This window comes from Diadema antillarum, unplaced genomic scaffold (genome assembly GCF_040938485.1).
Source record: "Diadema antillarum isolate AM-2024a unplaced genomic scaffold, OU_Dant_1.0 seq00001286_RagTag, whole genome shotgun sequence".
In the NCBI taxonomy this organism is placed as follows: domain Eukaryota; kingdom Metazoa; phylum Echinodermata; class Echinoidea; order Diadematoida; family Diadematidae; genus Diadema; species Diadema antillarum.
The window spans coordinates 72,755-95,452 of record NW_027272065.1 but is presented as its reverse complement, the minus strand read 5'-3'; the positions used below and the strand labels follow the sequence as shown (position 1 = coordinate 95,452).

General features: G+C 39.9%; 1 protein-coding gene across 2 annotated transcripts in view; it reads left to right on the top strand.

Moving 5' to 3' along the window:
* LOC139707940 (serine/threonine-protein kinase NLK-like) overlaps window positions 1-22,698 on the top strand; it is a 104,322-nt gene that overhangs the window by 36,108 nt on the left and 45,516 nt on the right. For both annotated transcript variants that reach the window (XM_071619936.1, XM_071619935.1), the window contains exon 2: window positions 8,920-9,049. In XM_071619936.1, coding sequence (XP_071476037.1) covers window positions 8,920-9,049 — 130 coding nt within the window. The remainder of the gene's footprint in view (window positions 1-8,919; window positions 9,050-22,698) is intronic.

Genomic DNA, 22,698 nt, shown 5'->3' with positions numbered 1-22,698 from the left:
ATTCATTGTGAAGGCTGCTGGATGTATTCACTGTGAAGGCTGCTGGATGTATTCACTGTGAAGGCTGCTGGATGTATTCACTATGAAGGCTGCTGGATGTATTCACTGTGAAGGCTGCTAGATGTATTCACTGTGAAGGGTGCTGGATGTATTCACTCTGAAGATTGCTGGATGTATTCATTGTGAAGGCTGCTGGATGTATTCATTGTGAAGGCTGCTGGATGTATTCACTGTGAAGGCTGCTGGATGTATTCACTGTGAAGGCTGCTGGATGTATTCACTATGAAGGCTGCTGGATGTATTCACTGTGAAGGCTGCTAGATGTATTCACTGTGAAGGGTGCTGGATGTATTCACTCTGAAGATTGCTGGATGTATTCATTGTGAAGGCTGCTGGATGTATTCATTGTGAAGGCTGCTGGATGTATTCACTGTGAAGGCTGCTGGATGTATTAACTGTGAAGGCTGCTGGATGTATTCATTGTGAAGGCTGCTGGATGTAGCCACTGTGAAGGCTGCTGGATGTAGCCACTGTGAAGGCTGCTGGATGTATTCACTGTGAAGGCTGCTGGATGTATTCATTGTGAAGGCTGCTGGATGTAGTCACTGTGAAGGCTGCTGGATGTATTCATTGTGAAGGCTGCTGGATGTATTCACTGTGAAGGCTGCTGGATGTATTCACTGTGAAGGCTGCTGGATGTATTCACTGTGAAGGCTGCTAGATGCATTCACTGTGAAGAGTACTGATTGCAGTCACTGTGAAGGGATTGAAGGTCATGTCCTCAGGGTCAAAGGTCAAGATCAATTACTTCAATGATGCTGAAATGTCATGAGAGTGCCATAGTTTTTGCTGTAATATCGAGATTATGTGAATAGGCAGAGGTCTTTAGGGTCAACTTCCTGCATGTGGCAGTCAAAGCATTTTGGCATCTCTCATTTTCCCCATACATGGCAAAGCCTTTGTCTGTGAAAAAAAAAAGAAAAAAAAAACTTGAGATCTCTACTTCCTTCCACGGATATCAATACTTTCATTCAATGTACCCTCCAGTTCAAGTACGCCAAAGGTGCACATTGTCACATATAAAAGTGCTCATATCATGCAGGCATTATTATACACGGCTCCATTCAGTCATGATAGCCATTGTGAAAAGGCAGCAACATTGCATGGCCAGGGATGGTAGGGTTGTAAGGCAGATTTGTATTTGTTCATAAAAGAGGTGTAATGCCTTGATAATGCAATGCCTGGGTTATGAGAAACGTACACTACATTGTGCATTGGTTAGAGTAGGCCTCTGGCTTTTTGTTGTGAATGTGGGGTATTTTGATGCATTGAAACTTAATCTAGACAAGTTGCTTCTTCTTTTTTTTCCCCCTTTTTTTGGGAGGGGGGGGGGGGAGTATATTTGTGTAAATCACTGCAAACTTTCAAAGGAAGAAAATGCCTGAAAATATTTGTTATGTATCGAGATGGAAGGGGTGAGTTGGAGATGTTTGTATATTTAACTTGAAGTATTAATACAGTTGTTTGTTTCTATTTAAGGCTTGAAAAGAGATTTATCAAACAGAACATCCCAAAGTTTCTCTGTGGTTACTTGAAATAATGTAAAGTATACACAAGATTGTCAGATTTTGTCTATTTCTATAGCACAGTGTTGTGCTTTCATGAAGAGTGCACAAAGTCTAAATTCCATCTCTTAATCGTACTGTTATGATTATTTGATATCTGTTGACACAATTAAAAATGTGATTCATGCGTCTGTATTTGCTTCTGTCTACAATCTGTGGAGCTACTGTCTTATGTGCTCAGCAACATATTCCACATTTGTTTGTGTCATTACAACCATTTGATATAGACAAGGTAACATACATGGTAGGAATTTTTGCTGGTGTTTATGTAGTGCTTCAGAGTTCAATGATGGCCCCAATCTGACTTTCAGTGGCCCCGATGAGCCTTTGGGCAAGCATTCCGGAGATACTGGAAAGAACACATAGCTGTGATTTACACGAGGATTCTTGTGTTTTGATGGGCGCTTCAGAGCTGTGGCATAGATGGCAGTAGATTTGATTCTGATTTTCATGGCTCCCCACTGGAAACTAGCTGGCCAGGCATGTGGGTTTAGTACAGTGAAACCAAACTGTGATCAATTATGGCTTCCAGAATTACCTTACCAAGGCAGGTACTTTCTTTTTCATATCAGGCCGGCCTTAATTCTGTTTGCAGAATTACTGAATTACGAGAACAAAGAGAAACTGTCAACAGGGATTTGTTTGTTTGTTTTGTTTTCAACTGAATCACTCAGTCCAACTCTCCCTCTCTCTCCCTCTTTCTGTTTCTCTCTCTCCTTCTCTCCTCCTGTCTTTCTTCATTTTGGCTAATTTTTTTTTATTTATGTAAATGAAACTTTGAATGCTTATTACTCAGACTGCCCTCCAGCTAGAATTGGAAATTAGTGTTGATTTGGACAGGCTAGAAAAGGCAAAGCCTCTTCTTTGTGCATCGGGGCTCGGTGGTGAGAGTCGCAGTGCGCCCTGTTGTCGATGTCGTGTGCCTTGGTAGGGAGTTCTGTCTCCTCTCTCTTACTGTCGGGCATCCCTGCTGGGACGGGCGATGCCGGCCATAACTAGGTCGATGCTGTCGACAAACAGTCTGACGGTTTGCCGAGGAATATGTCCCCCTCGCTTGTTCTCTTCTCTCCGAGGCTTTGCTGCAAGTTTGACAACATTTGGACTACAATGTTGCTAGTTACACAGATACCTTGTAAAACCTGCTTTCCTTTTGTCCCTGCTGAAGTATGAAGACACAAGCAGAGAAATAAACAGTGCATTGTTATCATTGCTTTGTGTGCACATGCACTGTAAATCCAGAAATTTTTGCGTGCGTGAAACTTTTGCGACTTTTGCAAGGAGGCAAGATTTGCGAAAGTAAAATGCACATGCAAGTTTTTGTCTACACAATGCATTGAATGGCAGTGACAATTCGCAAAAGTTTCATGCGGCGAAAAAAAAGGCCGTCAGCCCCAATTCACAAAAGTTTCACACCGTGAATGTTTCTGGCTTTACACTATGTATTGTTAGCACTATTGTGGCAGGGAGCAATGCAGTCAGAAGAAATACTGCTATCATGGAAACAACAATTGCATCATGTAGTATACATAGGTCTCCGGAACTGTGCTTAATGTCGTAATTCCAGGCAAAATGTCACAACTGGTCATCAAATAGTTTTAGCACACATTACATACAATAGTTATATTGCTGATCTTATTTTACATGCTTTAAATCCAGGATGATTGTAGACATTAACACTTCCCCCATCCAGAAGTGAAAGTATAAAAGAAAAAGATGAGCAAACAGAAAGAAAGATGGAGAAAATAAGAGAGTTGAAAGTGACAATGCTCCCATAAAAGGACAAGAGGAATTTGGTTCATTGAAATTATGAGGAATGATGCTGAATATTTCTACTTCTGAAAACAAACAAACAAGGAAAATTAAATAAAAGCAGGCAGTCAAATCAACAACTGGCCATGCTGTCTGTTTCGTTGTCTTTATTTTGTAGTCTCATCTTGTTCTTCTGGTCATACGATGTACAGAGCCCTTCCTCGTTTCCAGGAAAAAATAAAAGACAGGAAGTTACAGTGTCAATGCAAGTCAAAGACATTTAATGCACTCAGTGTTGTCAAGTACTTGCTTGCATTCTGGTGCCAACAAGCAGTAGGATACTGACCCCAAGTCATGAATAATTCACTGCATATATGCAGTCTCCTGCTGTACTTCCTCATTATATGGGATAAAAGGTAGTGTCGTCGCAGTTTAGAAGAAAGTTATATTGAGACTGGGTACGTGATTGCAGATCTAGCAAACCGGCAGAAAATTCACACTGCATGTCAAGCGTAAACCCCTTCCCTCCAGTCACATCTGTGAAGTGTGTGAAAATAGTTGTCATGTGACAGTGACGGAAAGAGTTCAGGAAATTAATCAGAACGATTCCGTGTGAGTGTGTAGATATGCCACGTGTTGCAGTCATGGGTATGGTTGTAGAGGAAGTCGACCATTCTTTCCTTCACAGTAGAAGACAAAAAGAACAAAGCTAGAGACATATGTGACATTCCTGTCATGGTACTTTCTTACACGCTTATCAAGTACAGAGACTCAGCCACTGCGCTGTGTATAGGCTTGTGTGCATGGTGAGAAAGTGATATGATATGATAGTCTTACCAGGGGTCTTGGCACTCAGAAGTGGTGGGGGGGGGGGGGGGAGGGGGTTGAGTGGTGTTGAGGTCAAGGACTTACTGAACTCTGGCTGACATGGACTGGACTGTGTGTAGCCCCTGATGCACTGATTGGGAGTGACTAAATGAACATTGGATATACATGTACAGGAGATTTATCCAAGAATATGTGTTTTCCCTCTCCAAGAGACACACCCAATATGTTATATCATTTGAATCAGTCAATACCCAAATGAGTCACCATTTCTTTTTTGTAAAGCCCCTAAAAGGTCAGGTGATTTCATGAACATTTTCCCTTCTCAGCCATTCTGTTTACCTTTGTTGTTTTCTTGGGAAGGTCTTTATAAAAGTTAAATGCCTCCTTTTCTTTTCACACATTTCTTTTTTTGTGATATTACGATATTTGCTTGTACCACAGTGCAGAAACATCATACATTTTTGTGTGCATGTGTGCAATTTGCGTACACATGTATCATCAGAGTGCTGATATACCCAATTTGTGTTGCATCGCTGATTAACAAGATTGATAGATCAATCATTAGACATGGCACAGTGGAATGATTTCTGCTCCCAGTATGTTGAAAGCTTGATTTCCAAAAACTTGCTCATTGTGTGTGTATCATGCGCATTTGATGTAATGCCTCTTCGATTTCAAATCATTCAAAGGCATTGTTACCTAATACCCTTCATCGGCGCTGCTTCGGCACCAAGTGGCCTGGTTCGGCAGCTTCCTTTCCCAGCTCAGAATTGTTTATTTGTCCTTAGGCAGGGCAAGCATTGATTTCTGGGAGTTGGGATCGGGATCCGCAGACACGCCAACAATGAATGAATCAGGTCCTCTAATGGTGATATGACTTCATACAACACAAATTACTGGGAGAGAAAACATGTGTATCTACGTGGAAGTATTGACAGTCCAATTTTTTTTTCCCACCCCATCTGAGGATTTGTTCGATGACAGTTTTTGCTAGTCAATTCACTTGGTATTGCTGCTTCAAATGTATTCATTAAACTCTTAGTTACTTTTGGTCTTCCTTTTTATGGTAGGAATGCACTGGAAGTCATTTGTACTTTGCCTGAAAAGTACCAATCATTTGTTTGTTTGTTTGTTTTTTTCTCACTATTTTGCATCAATTTTTTTCCTTTACTTCACCCGATCTACAGATAACAGTCATTGTTGTCTCGTCGTAGAAAAATTAGAAGTATTGCGCTACTGCAAAATGTCTTTTCTTACTCCATAAATGAGAATGCTATATTCAATGTTTTCTAGTCACTGTACCAATCAATACCATTTTTTTTTGTGTGTGTACAGCATAATAGCTGTCATGATCTTGAATTTGCAAGGGCAAAGGGATAACGAAACAAATCAAAACAGTGGAATCGGGGATGTGACAAACTTAACAAATGAATTCCTTAAAAAAAAACACACAACTTCACGTACTGGAGAGTGTGTAATGCATTGCTAAATTTTTTAGAAATAGAATGTACCTTGCTCAATGTAAAAATGAAGGCTTACTTTACCCCCAGAATCAACTGGAATGCTGTGAAACAATGCCGTTGATGGGTGCAATCTGTGCGAGCAGTTAGTTTGGATGAGTAAGATGCAGACACAGTCGGCTGTCAGTGCCGAGAAAGAAGGAAGATGTGAGCGGAGCACATGGATGCAGGGATTATGTCTGTTAATTTGTCTTAGTCAGGCTGGGATGATTAACACCTAGTCATGTTGCGGAACAAGCGAGGGCAGCAGAGTGGTGACGTGATGGGCTCTGGATCCGGCTGAGGAGCTAAAGAGTGCAGTCGGGACAAACTTGCGATCTCTTTTCAGCGAAGTCAGAGATGAACCCCCCCCCCCCCCCCAAAAAAAAAAAAAAAAAAAAAGTGGGGGATTGTCATTGAGACCATCTGTGCTTGTCATTTCAGTTTCTGCCTAGAAATGTGGAGCATAGATTGTGGCAAGAATTCAGTCTGAGAAATGAAATGCGAAAGGCAACTAGCAATAGGCTGCCAGGGCAAAGGGATGGGAGACCATCATGCTGTGTGAATGTCTTCAGACAGTTAGATGGGTAGACTCACATGGAAGTCATTCATATTTGATGCAGTAGGTGTTGGTGGCTGTCTGCTTTGTGATGGCTTTGCCCGTCTAGAAGGGATACTATTGTTATAATGCATTTCCATGCAACTCACATGACACATGATACCTTCTGAGTGACCTTATTAGGGGGCCGTCACATGTTAATGTACAGTCGTCCGGTTCGATTTGATTATCGGCGCATTGCCGGTTCACATTACCTACTCCCTGTGAATGAGCTACAATTTTGTATGTGGACCGTGAGTGAGTGATCATTGCCTAGAGTTAATAGATACTAAGTTGTAGGCACAATTTGCTAATGGGGTTGGCAGGGGGTATTTTGAAAAGATAGGTTCATGTAGTGGCACCAAAATGAGAATTTATGAAATTCATGGTCACAATTAGAATTGATTACCTAAAAGGAGTCAAATATCTTTTAGAAAAAAACCCCCAAACAAATCCTTTCTTTCCCACTACTAAATATGGTTATGATTTTTTTCTTTTTACAAAATATGAAATTGGTTACATTTAGTATCTCAATGAATTAGATTAACTAAAAATGTGGGGGTCTTACAGAAAAGAACTACTAATTCAATTCCAGAAACTGATGAGATAATATTGTACGGACATGGGTGCTTTTAGGTGGTATTTTACAGTCAGTGGCTGTCCGTAGGTCCACATAGAATGTGGAATCGTTACATTTTGTGAGGCAAAATTCAAGGAAGGAAAGTACCCTTACAGTAGATTTGCAATTTGTTTCAGGAACTGTCACTTAAATCTGCACTCCTCCTCTCCTTCAACCATTAGGCCTATGTCCTCCAAATATCACCGATGGTGTGGTACACTTTGCAATGGTCAAGCCCAAAGCACATCTGTCAAGGGGTATGCATTAAAAGCAGGCTATGACGTGAGTGCCTCCGTAAGTTCAGGCCGAGGTCAAGGCACTCTTCCAGGCTTGACCCCCAGCTGGGCTGGGGAGAATGGAGAGTTTGAGATTTATTGCATTGTCAAGCCAGCAGGAGTGGCTGCCAGGTACAAAGACTTGTACAGTGGTTTCTTTTTATCTGGAGTGTGTGTAGTTCGGGGGAAAAAAAAACCCCTGATGTAATGTACATTGCGTTCATTGTTACTTTGAAACTGAGCAAGATGAGCAGCTATATCCTTTTAGTTTTATCATAATGCCATTTGTGATGTAATGGTCAACACATGTGTACTCTGTGCTCTCAGGAATATTTCTTTTGAGAGCCAGAAGCTCTACCAACTCATGTTGAGAGATATGAGAAGCTCTCTGAAGCATGCTGTAAAAACTTTGCTAGATATCTCCTCGCTTTCTGTCCTAAGATGCTAATTTTAGGTATCATTTACTTTTGTATATTGGGTTATATAAACTAACAAAACTGCAAGGACAATCAATTATGAGTTTCCATTTCAAACCAGAAAGGGGATAGCATGCAAGTGGTATGTTGTTTGGAAGGCGGCTACACTGTTAAATACTCTCATTGTAGAACTGCTTGAGCCATGCAAAAGGTTGCTAAAATATCAGCAGTGGATAGACATTGATGTATAGCATACATTCAACAAGAACATAATCAGGAAATGTGATTAAGAGACAGTTGTCTAAATACAGTATCTTTCTGTGTCAAGATTCTGTATTCGCTAAATGGTTAGGCCTATAGATTTGTTGCTATCATTACAGATTTGTAGATTACAAGCATTGGTAAATTATCAGTAATTCAAATAGCTGCTACTCTTTAGAAATTCATACAAGTATCTGATTATGTGGCATTTCTTTATGCATGTGTCAGTGAGTGGCATATTCACACATAAGCACTAAGTGTCTCTTTTCACATCAAGTATTAATTGTGTGTAGTGCAGCCTTTAAGAATAAAGACATGACTGGCAAAACTGTTCTAATAATATGTCATGATAGATCAACTAGAAAAATAAAGCAATGTCAAGAGGAGCTGCAACCAATAGCTAATATGACATCGACTGTAAAAAGGCTCCTTAGAGTGTACTTTCGATTGAAGACTTTAAATGAAAGAACTGACGTACTCTAATAGTGGAAATATTGCGGTGTTGAACTTTTCGCTCATTTCATGCAACCAGAAACTAGCTAGAAAATAAAAGCACATGAATATTTTTGCTTGCCAAATGTTCTGGTGGTTGATGTCTTGATCCGCGGAATTAAAAACACGCAAAACTCGTTCTTAATCAGCCGAGCGCGAAAGATTGGTCGCGCAAAAATATCCGCTTTTACAGTTTCCATTTTTATCAACTTTAAATTTCTTAGATTGAGGCCGCTGAAAACAAAGAAAATATCTAAAACATACCTGATGATATTGACAATATCTTTAAAAAGAACTGATTTTTCTCTATTTAATGATGACCTCACTTAAAGAAGAACGAAAACAGTGTTAATCTGTTGTTCGCATTCAAATCCTTCAAGTGTGATTTCATATATTCTATATACCACGTACATGAACTGTGTGCTTGCTCTTATCTGTGCCAGGAATCTGGAATGAATGGAATACCTTTACCGAGGTGTCACACCGCAGCTTTTTCACATTCCTCTTTTCACATTGTCATGAGTACTTTCTCTTTCTCCTCTCCCTCTCGTCTCCAGGTCGGTGACGGACCCCCGGGATGGCAAGCGGGTTGCCCTCAAGAAGATGCCCCACGTCTTCCAGAACCTCATCTCCTGCAAGAGGGTGTACCGAGAGCTGAAGATGCTCTTCTTTTTCAACCATGACAATGTGAGTTTGACAAGATGGCAAGGCCCAAAACCTCAGCCCTTTCGCTAGCCACCCATGCCCCACCCCCCCCCCCACTCTCCCATATGCTAGGCATCATCATAAGGTGACTTTTTTTCCATCATAAAACTTGTGAATGACAGCTCGTCTTGTAAAGATATACCTCATGAATCAATCTTCTGGCACTGTGCTGTTATGATAAAATGCAAAGTTCTGCTTCCTCTATACAGGTGAAACTGTACTCCCAGAGAACCCCCTCCTCAAGAATTACTTAGAATGACTGTGATTAGATATCAACATTTTGACCATGGAAGGGCTGTCATGTTCATATGACCTTTGACATCACTAGCATACAACTTATTATATAACTTGATACATGACCTTTTTTTTAATGTGTCTTTGCCTGAAAAAGAAAACAAAACACAAACTAAAAAAACTTATGTCTCTATGGCCAGGGTATAATCATCCTTATTCATCTAGCCACAAATTGTCTAGGCCTCATGGACTCGTCTTTCGTAATTATCACAATACTTTGATTTGTGGCCTTTTTTGCGGAAGGGTAAATCAGGAGTACTAATGAGATATGCTGCAATCACATGAGCAAGGGTGATATATTCCAGGTGAACTTCTGACCCATGTTGAGTAATATCTGAGTTTAGGTAGAAATTACTATTATTTTTTTTTTTTTTGGTTATCTTTCTGTGTGTGGATACCACTACTCGCATTATACCAAAAATACTGGATCTGGCACCCAGGGAATATTGAGCTTGATGAACTAAGATCAAACAAAGCCATGTTTGTAAACACTTTCATTCTGTCATCTCTTTTGGTTCAAGCAATAGTATATAGTTGGAAGTTAGACTAGCATGCATGATGAACACAGGCAAAATTTGCTGAAGAAAGGAGAGGCTTTTTGCCATTTTTTTCTTTCCCAATTCTTCCTGTCCCCTCTCTCCGTCTCTGTCTCTCTCCTCCTCTCTTGTTTTTTGCCTTTTTCATGAGAGTGTGCCGGTTCGAAATGTTATCTGTTGAAATGGGAGTCCAGGCACAGAATTCTTTGTTGCCTTCGCATTTCATTAACCTCTTGCTCATATTGATTTGGAAAGCACTTAGAATGGTAATTAATTCTAGCCCTGACACGCCTGGGCTCCATGTTTTCCAGGAGTTTTGACAGCCCGGCAATGTTGTCTTGCTTCTGAGCACAACATCTTTTTGCCACGCCCCTCCCCCTACCCCCCCCCCCCCCCCCACCCCCAACGCACACATATCAGTTGATCAGAAAGGAGATGCCTCCAGCTCTTGTTTGTTTGATGGTTTACTGTTAATGATGGCTGCCAAGTTGAGTTACACTTAATTTCAGTAGAAGTTCACCATTAAAGGGGTATACCTACATGATGTTTTTGGATGGGATTTATGTCATCCTGCAGAATTTTGCTAGGATCAGCTTGCATGTACCATCATAGATTGATAGATTACACTGTATCCTATGTCAATATCAAGGTGACTTTGATATGATCATTAAAAGTGCAAGCAACTTGAAAAGTGATACAAGAAAGGCTATATTAACTACTAGCTATAAGGTATTTATCTCCATAAGCACATGCTGCAGTCAATACTATTTCTCTTGTATTTCAGAGATATCTTTTAAAAAAAAGAAAAAAGGAATGAAATTATGTATGAAATCTACTTCTTGCATTCTGTCCCGTAATACCAGAGAAGTTTAAAAAAAAAAAAAACAACAACCTGTGTCCTCTTAATTGTTATACATCAAGAGTGTCTAATAGAGTGGATATTCAGGTGTGCAAGTCATGTAAAAAAAAAAAAAAATGAGGATATTCTTGTCATATCATCTCTGCATCAAAACTCATAAATTTGCATGTATCAAATTTTTACCGTGGATGAATGAGAGGCTTGCATGGTGTGTCAGCTAACACCAGCAAACGTTGTGTGCTTTGGCTTTCGATAAAGTCTGCGTCGATTAGTGCCGAAAGGTTTCAGTAGTTATAAATAGCCATACCAGCTGGCCCGAGTGGCGAAAAGTTTACCACACTCCCCGGTACGGAGGCATCGGCACCCAAATCTGCCGGAAAGGTCCGCGGCAGCCACGATCTGTCCTGCAGGGGACGGATATCTACGTGCGTGCATGGAGACTGCGTTGCCGTGGATATGCCGTGGCCTTGGACAATCACAACTAGGGGCCCAGTATCTCCTGGGAGATCCATCATTAATGGGAGAACCAGGATCTATTTGTGCTGTTGGTTTGCTTATTTTTATTCTATCTCCTTGGGATGATAATATTGGGGGAATGATTGGTAGGACTACCAATGGAAGCAGGAAGTAAACTCACACGTGTATAATACACAAAAAGAGAACTGCATAATAACAGTCACTGTTTAGACACGTTGCTATTAGTATCAAATTGAAGCCCTATCCCTGTCATGTCAGAACTATATTAGTAACACTAATATTTCGTAGAGGTATTAAACTAGAAAATCTTATTGTAGATGTTTGCATTTGCCTATTTCCACATATTTACATGTAATCATATCGACGAGTGAACTTGTGAAGAAATTAAAAACAACACCTTATTTATGACTGCTCTCACGAATATTTGTGAGAATATACCCCAAAGCTGTTTTTGTTGAATTCATTATGATCTTTCTTGTCATTTTCATATCAGCATTGTTACCTGCCCCCACACAATACAATTCTCATATTCATTATTATCATTAACACAGGGAAAGATTTTCAAATTGTTATTGTTTACTTCTCGAACATTTGTCTACTCAAGCTCATAGGCTCACAGATTTAATTGATAGGTATGTGAGGCATTTCCAAGCTCTAACACCAGTAAACATGGTAAACTCACTTGATCATCAGCATGGTATTTGCATACAGCATGGCACAAATAGACAAACCAAAAAATGGACAAATAACACACACACACATACACACACACACACACACACACACACACACACAAATGTTTGCATTACTTTGTTGAATCAAAAGAGGCTTTAACTTGAGAATGAGTTTGTTTGTGTGGCTTTTCATGTCCTCCCCTTTCTGCAATTTGTTTACAGTTGTTGATGTGTGAAATATTTGCAAATTCTGATCCTCGTAAAGTCTTCTAAATCTCCTTTAAGTCCATTATCTACAGCAAGCTAGCTTCATATGCGTACACACACACTCACACAGACACACACACATGCGCGTGCACAGTGGTATAATCGAGGGAAAGGCAATAAACTGAAATATTCCTCGACAACCTCCGTGAGCATTCGGTAGCCCCAGGCCAATGAAAGATTTGAGCGTTACCACGCCAGGCGGTGCTGCACTCCACTGCAATGCTCTGGAGCCGTACGTGGCAGGCAAGCATTGTCACACAAGTATACACAGTTGCCTTCGAATATATTGGGCAAAACCCGTCTGAAATTGGATTTCACGGCCGGCCTGCTCCCACCCTCCAACAAATAGCTGTGAAATGTCTTCCTCTCTCTCCATCCACCATCCATCTCTTCATCCGTATCTTTTCCTTTCTCATCTCAATCTCTTGATTCCTTCACTTCCGTTTATCCCTTCCCTCCATCCCCATTCACTTTTGTTGTTTGTTTCCTATTTGTTTGTTGTTTGCTTGCTTCCTGTTGTTTATGTGTGAACATTTTTTAGCTAATTACTGTTTTAGTCTCTTGGTAGCTACTCTCTATACTAAGAGGTCTCCTAATTTCCATCGAAGTGCACAACCCCATTTTGATATCAGAGATGCATAGAATCATGTGATAGATTGTATCTCAGTGCTAATGTTTTTAATTCTGAAAAAAAAAAAACCACCCAAAAACCCAAACAATAACAGTTCTGCAATCATCTTTTATTCTCTTCCAAATCCTAGGGGCATGCTATTTTTGTGGCCATTCTCCTTACTTTAACATAAACCACAGAAATGATGCTAACCTGTACACTTTTGTTGTTCTTTTCTGTGCATCATGTTGAATGTTGTTGTTTTTCAGATTATTGTTTGATCCTATACTCTCCTTTTAGTAGTGTTCCTCTCTGTTTTCCCTTCTCCAAAGCATGCTTTCTCAGTATGTTTTTTTTTTTCTCCCTGCCTTCTTCCTGTATTCTCATTCTTGCTTTCTCATGGGGTGTACTCGGTGCTACCTTTGCTGTATCACCAGGCCCAGATGTGAGCCGACCCTCAGCGAGCTGAGGCGAGATAACGAACTGCACTTCGGGGCCCTACTGACGCAAGCAGTGCGGCTATTAATATACCACCTCATCTTGTTAGACTAGCTACGTACGACCTATTGCCATTCAGCCAAATTCAGTCCAGGGGAGCTGCTAACCCATTGCTTGCTGCGCCACGGTGCGCCCGTGTATGAAATCTTGTTGGGAATTAGACATACAGTAATTGGGGGCATAGGGTTAACAGCAATCAAGGATGGCTAGAGCCTAGAGAGTCAGAACATCTCATTTTCATCCCCTCTTCATCTCATTTTTTCCTTTCTCTTTTTCTGTTAAACACATTTTTATTTTCATGTCCTTACATGGAGAAGCACATTTGAGCCACCAGGTACTGTCAACATGTATCAGGACTTGTTTGATAACGGGGTCAGTTTCAGAAGGGGAGGCAAGAATGAATGTTTTCACGTGCAAGGTGACCAGGAATTGAGTTTGAATCTCTCGTAGGTGGTTGACATGCAGTTTTGTGTGATGGCATCGGACATGATTGTCTTTGGCATCATCTGCGACCCTCCCTCCGCTAAATGAAGTTTTCTGGTGAACTCCGAGAGAGGTCACCCGGGAAGCGGCGAGGATCCACTGCAGAACTGGTCTCGGCAGCGCTATTTGATTCGACACGCCGTACACCGGGGTACCATTGTAACCTGGGGTATGGCGTTGTGTAGCGCCATCTCGTGGCCATTATCATACAGTTGTGCAATGTTGTCATGATGATTATTTTCTCATCATCAGCACCGGCATAAATCGGCGCGGCGATAACGATCTAAATGCAGATATTCCTCCCATGTCAACTTTTAAACAGTGAAGACTACAACAGAGCATGTAAATGAGAAAAAAAATTATTATTTGCAGGCATTTATTGTTACATAATCACAGACAAGAAAACATTTTTGTGCAAAATAATACTAAAAATTATTTTTACACATTTTTGGTAACCCAGAGTACAACGCTGAAAAAAGAAAAATAATTCAATGAAATGGCAAGTTTTCATTTGGTACCCCAGTTTACCAAATATTGCATCATTTGGTGGGCGTGAAGATTTGGGTTGCAAGTTTAAGGTGGGGCCTTGATCATGACTTAACTGAAAAGACGAGGATCATTAGCTACAGTGGAATGAGAGGCAGCAACTTAATGATACGACAGCAGACATCTAAACCAGTGGTATACTGTAAAACATGATATATTCGCGGCACGAAATTTTCGCGAATTGGAGCCGACGGCCTTTCTCGTGGCATGAAATTTTCGCGAATTGCCACTGGCGTTCAGTGCATATAGTATAGACAAGAAATTTCGTGTGCATTTCAATTTCGCGAATCTTGGCGCTCGCAAAATTAAAATGCATGCGCACTTTCCTCATTTTACAGTAAATTCTTCTGAAGGCATCTTTTGGCTTTAAACATCAACAACTTAATACACATAATTCATTGACTGGCAGTGGATTATACTTGCACTTCAGTTTTCAAGAGGTTAATTCATTGATCGTTGAAGATGAAGAAAATTATGGTTTATGACTATGATGATTCTTTATGATACTGTAGAAATATCAGCATGTAGGAGAAGAACAGTTATGAATGACTGCTGTTTGACAGTGATGCTGCAGCCAATCTTTTGGCACTGCGTCGATATCTATGCTCATTCAAGATTTCTCACGCAGGGACTAAAATTTCTCTTTGAGCAAGCTCGCGGCAGGAATTCCATGCAGAAATTCATTCAGCGAGGATCCCAAAATGACCTTTGAGATCACATAGAACACTGCGCTATGGAGAGGCCTGTCAGTAGAAGCCAGTGCGGAAGTGGTAACCATGGAAACAGGAATACCTCACAAGCCTGCATGAATTACAGAAATTACAGCTCAGATGGACAAACATATACACTTAGTCTTATTGCTAAGTGCAGTTTACTGGTGTCATTCTTTTTCATATGACATTTAACTTGCTTATCTGTAAATTTTTGGATATGAAGAGGATAGCAGATATCTGGCTTATAGTATGCAGTACTTTGTGTGGCAAATTTAAGCTGGGCTGTAAATATTGAGGGAATTGTGTTTGGGATTAACTTTGTTTTGTTTTGTTTTCTTTACTTTTCTTTTGTTTTGGCATTACAGTGTAGTTTGGGTGGCAATGGGTCAGTTTTTTTTTTCCCCATATGATTCACATTTTCTATGAGTCAATCTAATCTGGAATTCATCAATTGTAAACCCACGCTGAAAGTGACGGTTTCTGAAATGACTCTTAGAATGGCAAATGACAACAGCAATGCTGTGTTCTGTCCTTCTTTATATTAAGAAGACAAGACAAATCAAAACATGAAGAAAAAAAAAGGTAGTCTTGTCAGGAAAAGTTTGTATATCAACATTGTAAAAACGAATATTGTAAATGCATCATGCTTATTGTATTATTGATTGAAAGCTCAAGGACTAAGAGTTGTAAGTTTGATTACATTTATTTTGCCATTTTGAAACTCATTCAAAAAATGAAAAGATATGTACTTTTAGAAGGGAGAAATAGACCTTGCTTGCCTGTTTGACCTTCTGCTAACATTCCACTTAGGCTTATCATTATGTGTATCATAGGGTTTTGAAGTTCAAAATGGAGAAAAATGTTATCATCTTTGTGATGATTTCCTTCAGTGTAGGAGTGTGGAGTTAAAACATCAAAACGTAAGTTCAGTTTACCTACAGGAGATTGTACTGAAAACTGCCATGTGGAGATATTTTCGCCTTCGTAAAATCCATTGACCTTTTGTAACCTCACTCCAGCCAGGTGTGGTGAGGGAGATAGTTAGTCTTGGGAGATGTGACATCCAGACCTTAATTGTGTCTGGTATTTCCCTATGACACGTACCGTGTGTTCCCAAAAAAAAATTACAACAGTACCCTCTGCAACAATGATTTAAAAAATAGTGAATCAATCCAAATACAACTTCAGGGTATGAAACTATAACTTATTACTCACATCTTACAGAAAACCCAATCCGATTTGCTTCAGTGGTCAAAGAGAAATGAGGATCTTTGTTGAGTATGTCAGGAATCCCTTCCCTCCGAGTTCTGTCCAATGTGTTCCAAGAGCATCCAAGTGCTGACTTGAATGGAGTTTTCTGCAAAATATAGGCAAGATGTTATATTTGTTATATGTTATTATGTTATATTCAGACCCTGAAATGGCATTCAGACAGTTTAATCATATGAAAAGTTATCAGTGCAGAAATTCGATTGTAATTTTTTTGTGGGGACATACTGTATAGGTCCTACATGTACTAATGATTATGGAGATCATACGTGATTATGCAAATTGTGTCTTTCTTATGAATGATTAACACTTTAGCAATGTGGTTCGTATTAGATTAGTCAGACTGGGGGTAAGGTACAAAGGGTACTGAACTAATGTCATACCTGGCTTAAACAAAAGGGAAGAATCCCCTCCTTATGAAATCTGTATGTAATAATAATCATGTGATAAAGGAGTTTCTCTGTTGATATTGAGATAATGTGTTGTATTAATGTATAACAAAATTATCTCAAAATAAGATAAGCCTCATATTGACATGAATTCCATTCTCCTCATACAATATATAGCATTGATCTTCTTTTTGAATTGTCCAAGATAAGAATATACCTGTGCAGTAGGCTTTCTTAGCACATTTTATGCTATAGGCAGGGACTTTACTGCTACTGCTACAGCTTCTGCTACAACTGCAAGCACTGATACTTTTAATTTATCATTTACTGACGCTTCAACATTGTTTTGAATATACTAACACTACAACTACAACTATTACTACTACATGAGCACTATGTTACTACTAGTCTCACTGTTACTGCATATAAGATTAGGGAAGATGCTAATCATGAATACTATGATAATTATGATAGTGACAATGACAATAATGATGGTATGAATGATAATGAAAATTAATAGTAGCACTACTACTGCAGAGTACTGAAGTAATGATGGAACAGTCTTTTATCAAAGCCCAGGATGGAACACTAGGGACAGGAGAGGTTGTTTAGAAGCAGTTTCCATGGCGATGAATGGCTATGACATCACACGTTGGAACTTCTTAGTCTTCTAACCAGACTCCAAGTGATCCTTAGCAAGTAGGATTAAAAGTTCTGAAAGACTCTGCAGGTCTGCCTGCGTTACTACTCATTGGGTTAGTGAGAGAGGCAGCTTCCTCCTCTCTGGAGAACGAGGGACGTGATGGCGAGTCCGCCGCTTCTAATGACGAATTCCGTCCGATGGAATTCGCACACAAGGCAAGGCCTGCAAGAAAGAATAATTTTCGGTTTCCTTCCGAGTCGAAACAGGCTAGGAAATGGCCCAAACAAGGGGGCTCACAGATGTAATGATGGCTCAATCCCGGCTGCTTCGTCATCAGTACTGTCCCCAAGCGGTTCTACTCGCGAGAAGCAATTTGCTTCAGATAAAGTGATTTATTACTTTGTGCAAGACCCCTCCCCTACTCCCATTACTGGTAGGATTCGTCCGTTTTACTTAGAGGGCACAAGAAATACCAGGAAATCTACCCTGTGTGCGTATTGATTCCCAAGCTCTATTATATTCACACTTGCACATCAGATTGGGATGTAATATTGATGGTACAAGGGAGATGTTACGGCCAATTAGTTAGGGCACACATGCAGGTTGCATTATTACCTTGTCAGCATGTTACCTCAATTACCTTTGGCACTCAGTCAGAACAGGCAGTTCAAAAAAAGAATAAGAGAATAACACTCCTCACCATATTAGTCAACTTCATCACTTTAGCTACTGAGAATTCTCAATTTAGTGCAAGATGCAGATAAAGGGCATGGATTTAAAACTTTTGTGATATCCGGTATTTGATGGCAACTACAGGATTATTCACATAGAAGAATTGATTTTTTATTTTTTATTATGATCCAACAATGGATTTTATCGGTCATTGTTCACTCATTAACCTCCAAAAATTGAAATTTTGGTGATATCTGGTATTTTAGACCTAAGCTTAAATGGCAACTACAGGCCTATGCACACACAAGAGTTTTTTTTTTTTTTTTTTGCATAATCAAACAGTGGATTTCATTGGTCAGTGTTCAGTCATTAGTAAAAAGAAAAAAAAAGTCACATGGCTGCAAGCGAAGCATTTTACCGGCACCTCAACTTAGTGTGATGTTATGAACCACTGGGTAGGGGGAAAAAAAAATTGTTTACGCATGTGGTTCACACACTGCTCGAGGTAAATTTTTGCAGGGATTTCCCCCTAAAAATCATGACGGATTGATTTACGATCTCAATGCAAATTGCAATAGGTATTTGTGTGTGTGTGTGTTTGTGTTCATGTGTCCACCCACAAGAATATTACATTGCACTAGTATTTACATTGCATTGCAAAAAAATTTAATTCATGAACTATTTTTGGTTATGTTTAAATTGACCTTCTTCTCTGTGTAATATAATCCCCTAACAAGCAAGCAAAAAAACAAAACCAACAACAACAACAAACAGGCAAAATGAATAGAAATGCTCAAATAATTCCAGTGTCTTCTTGATCTAAGATTGAACACGTGAAGAAAGCTAATCCATCAAAAGTATGTCGTATCTTGCTACAGTTAATTTTATACGTGTGAAGCACAATACTGTTTACTGTGAGAGGTAGGCTCTATGTGCAACGTAACAACAGCCTCAAAATCAGCATCCAGGTACCTCCTTCTCATGTTTATCATCTCTCGGCCTCCATCCAAACATTAGTCTGTGGTTTTGGAGTACATGATCCAGATTCGGCATGCCCACGAATAAATGGAGCAAGTTAAAGTCACGCGGAAGTAGTTGAATTTTCTGACTGATGATGATGATGATAATGATGATGATGAATAGCATTATTTCATATAGCTCCATTTATCATACATCATTCAAAGGTACCCGGCTCCAACAATGTCAATATGATGACAATGTAAAGATGGTGATTTTTATATGACAAAGGATTGTTTTGGTATATCTTGTTATCTGAGGTGTGTACTCTTTTCCACCCTCCATACTGTAGCTGAGAATGCTGTCGTTTCATTACACAAATATGTGTAATTGAAACTGCGAGAGTACTCTGCAATTAACATGCAGGTGTGCTCACTTCTAGACCTTTTCATCATGGTCTGGCTGGAGCTTGTGGAGTAGAATTTGCATCATTGTATTCTAAGGTATACTTGCTTGCAAACTATTTTAGAGCACTGCCTGGCCATACCCCCTACCCCATCACGGAAGAATGCTGATGTTGCAGTAGCTACATCCACGCATATGAGTTACTGGTTTTTGCGTTGCGATGTAAATATCAATTTTATTTGTCACAGTTCACACACAGCAGAAACAAAATTTCACTCAGCTGCAATTGAATCTGCATGCTGAATAATAACCAGAGAGTGACCCCAGGCACCCAAGTGTGTGAACTTAGTGTGGTGAGTTGCATTGTGGGATTTTAGAAAGTTGATAGTTTTGTGACGTGTTGTTTACACATGCCTCAGACTGCAAATAATAGTAGAGTTGTTTTTTTGTTTTGTTTTTTTGTAAAGGATTGATTAACATTCTTTAGAAATGTGATGCATAAGATGAGAATTCCAATTTTTTTTGTGTGTGTCCACACAAGAATGAACAATTTTCACATCACATTGAAAAATTGATCAATAAAAAAACAACAAAAACATTAAATTCATGGTGTGTATGAACGGGGTGAGTGGGTATCAGTTCCTGCTTAGGTGATGTGGAATGGAGATATGGATGGAAGGTCATTGACCTCTCCCATCTAGTCATCCCACCATTGTCATCTGTTGTGTAAAGCTATCTTCCTCTCCCGTCTCTTACTGAACTATGCGATGTGATCAAGCTGCGTCTGATTGGACATGATGAAGCTGAGGGCGATGGGATGTCTTCGAGTGGGCAGGGGGGAGGGTGGGGCATGGGACGGATAGATACAGTATCGTCTGGTGACAGTTTTCCGCTAATTGACATTTGACTACATGGAGGTACGGAGGGGAGGGGAGGGGGGTATTTGTTTTCAGTGGCAACACGCTCTGGTCGGCAGAGGATGACTCCAAGGGAAGTAATATTAGGTCTGATTGTTGCTGCCAGAGTGTTTTTATAGGCCGCTGGGAATTTGCACGAATTAACTGGACATCTCTTCATCCGAAATCGCACTCCCTTCCTGCCTATTTAACTTACACTGTACATAAGAAGCAATTTGTATGCAAACACTTGTGATTCTCAGCAACCGTTTATTCAAAATCTATTCTACATTAATGTAGATTACTGAGAGCACAAGCAGATTTAAATGGACCTGTTCATAGCTACAGCAAGTTTCATTAATTCTTTGCATGAAGGTGGATAGTCAATGCAATTTAGCAAGTACTCGTAAACATTTTAAGCTGATTTTAGTCTCCTGCCTGTGTATCCAGGAAATGATCTGCCTGCAATATACATTTTTTTGCTTGACTTCTATACCTATTCCAGTTTTCATATAAGTTCATGCTCCTAATTGTCAAAATTTGATACAAATGTGGGTTTAATTTGTACATGGTTTTTATGTATTCACTTTCTTATCTTTATTACACCCATAAAAATAAAATTACCCACTTGTCACACCACACAGGTCAAAGATTTCTACATTGTATGTAGATGTATGATACTGTTATTTGTCAGCGTTAGAATGTTTTATTGTCACTGTGAAAACAAACAAACAAACAAACAGCACTTGTGTGATTATATGCTTTTACAAGGCAGAAATAGAAGCAATTATGGGATGGAAGTATGTTTTATACCACAAGTGATAGCAATTTGATACACTCAAAATTGTTATGTCAGCAAAGTCCAATTCTCACTTGACCTCCCCCTTCCCCCTTGTGCAAGGCACACGCAAGTAATAGCAAACACCCCAAATACAAAAGTATCTGTTGGATAAGGCTATACTCAGTCACCATGACAACATACACCAATTAGACCACCTAAATCCATATTCTCTTGATGTTCATCATGCTAGAGATTTTGCTTATCCAGGTCGTCTCATTAACTTTTCAGTGGGGAGGTCCTTGAATGCTTTCACTGAACGTAAATGAGGTTATTTCACTGCATGTTCACCTTCGGCGTACATTCCACCTTGTGCATTTCTGCGAGGTCGAAAAGAATTTACCTGTATTTCCCAGATGCTTCTATACACTACATCTTCCCACAGGGGTTCTAGTTTTCATTGGACAAAATAGATTTTGTCAATATGAAACGAGGAATGTCATCCCTCTTTTTACTCCGTTCCTCTGGTAATAAAAAAAAAAAATTAGGCCGCAGAGAACTGGGTCACGTTACCTGAGTCGTGTTTGGCGACCCAGAAAGCTACGAAAATCTACAGGCAAGATCAGTGGGCTTTCGCTCTCCGCTTGCTTTTCCTCTGTTCTGTACTTTTTTGCCGAGGGTAACAAGGAGGATACTGGTTTACGCATTCGTGTTCCTTCTCATCTCAACTTTTGTTTTATGGTTATTGCTGGCGAAATGCGAGCAAAGCGTCAATTGGCTCCACAGCAAGAATTACCCATGTGTAGCGGAGGGTGCCTGAACTATTGAATTTGAGGAGAGCCGAGCGTGATATTTCATGTGAGGTAGCTCGGCATTACATTTGAGATACATTGAATCTCAAGTATCTTTAGATCATGGAAAAGGAGAAGAAAAAATAGAGATACATTGGTAGGACTCTAAATGTGGTATGGCTTTGTGCCTTGAGCACTCAATAATGGGCATCAGGCAAGCTGAAAACCTTGTGTGTGGTGTTGTCATTCATGAATCAGAAGACCTTGCTTTCAGGCAGTCATTATGAAAATGAAGGTGAATTTGTACACCATCTCCTGTGTACTCTCGCAGTGTATGAATGAGCCAAATTATGTGTAAATCTTAGCTGTAACTTGAGCTTCCTTTTTTTCAACCATGTCAGGGTGATAAATATCTGGTGTCGGAAACGATGAAGACAAATGGACTGACTGGCCTGTCTGGGAAGGTGCACTGATGTAACTGTAAACGAATCATGTGGAACTTTTCTTATTGATACAGTTTTGAGACTGTGGTTCAGATGTCTTGCTAGATCTACTGCAGTTGGTAATCTTTTCATGCCATAGTGAAACCATACTGATTTATGCCTCTTATGGTGGCTTACTATCAAGCAGTGACTCAGAGACTCCAACCCAAAGCACCTTCTGATCTGGAGATTCTCCCGCCTGAAACCCCAAGCAAACAGGAGACTCCAACTTGATATGTGCGAAGCGTGAAGTTCCTAGGGTTCTAGATGCTCTCTGGTGCTATCTAAGGCTTATTTTTTCAACATACGATAGAAATAAGTAAGAAATCCTTTCCAACGGGAGACAAAGAGCCAGGGCGGGAGAAATTAAATCTCAAGCGGAAGAACGGGAG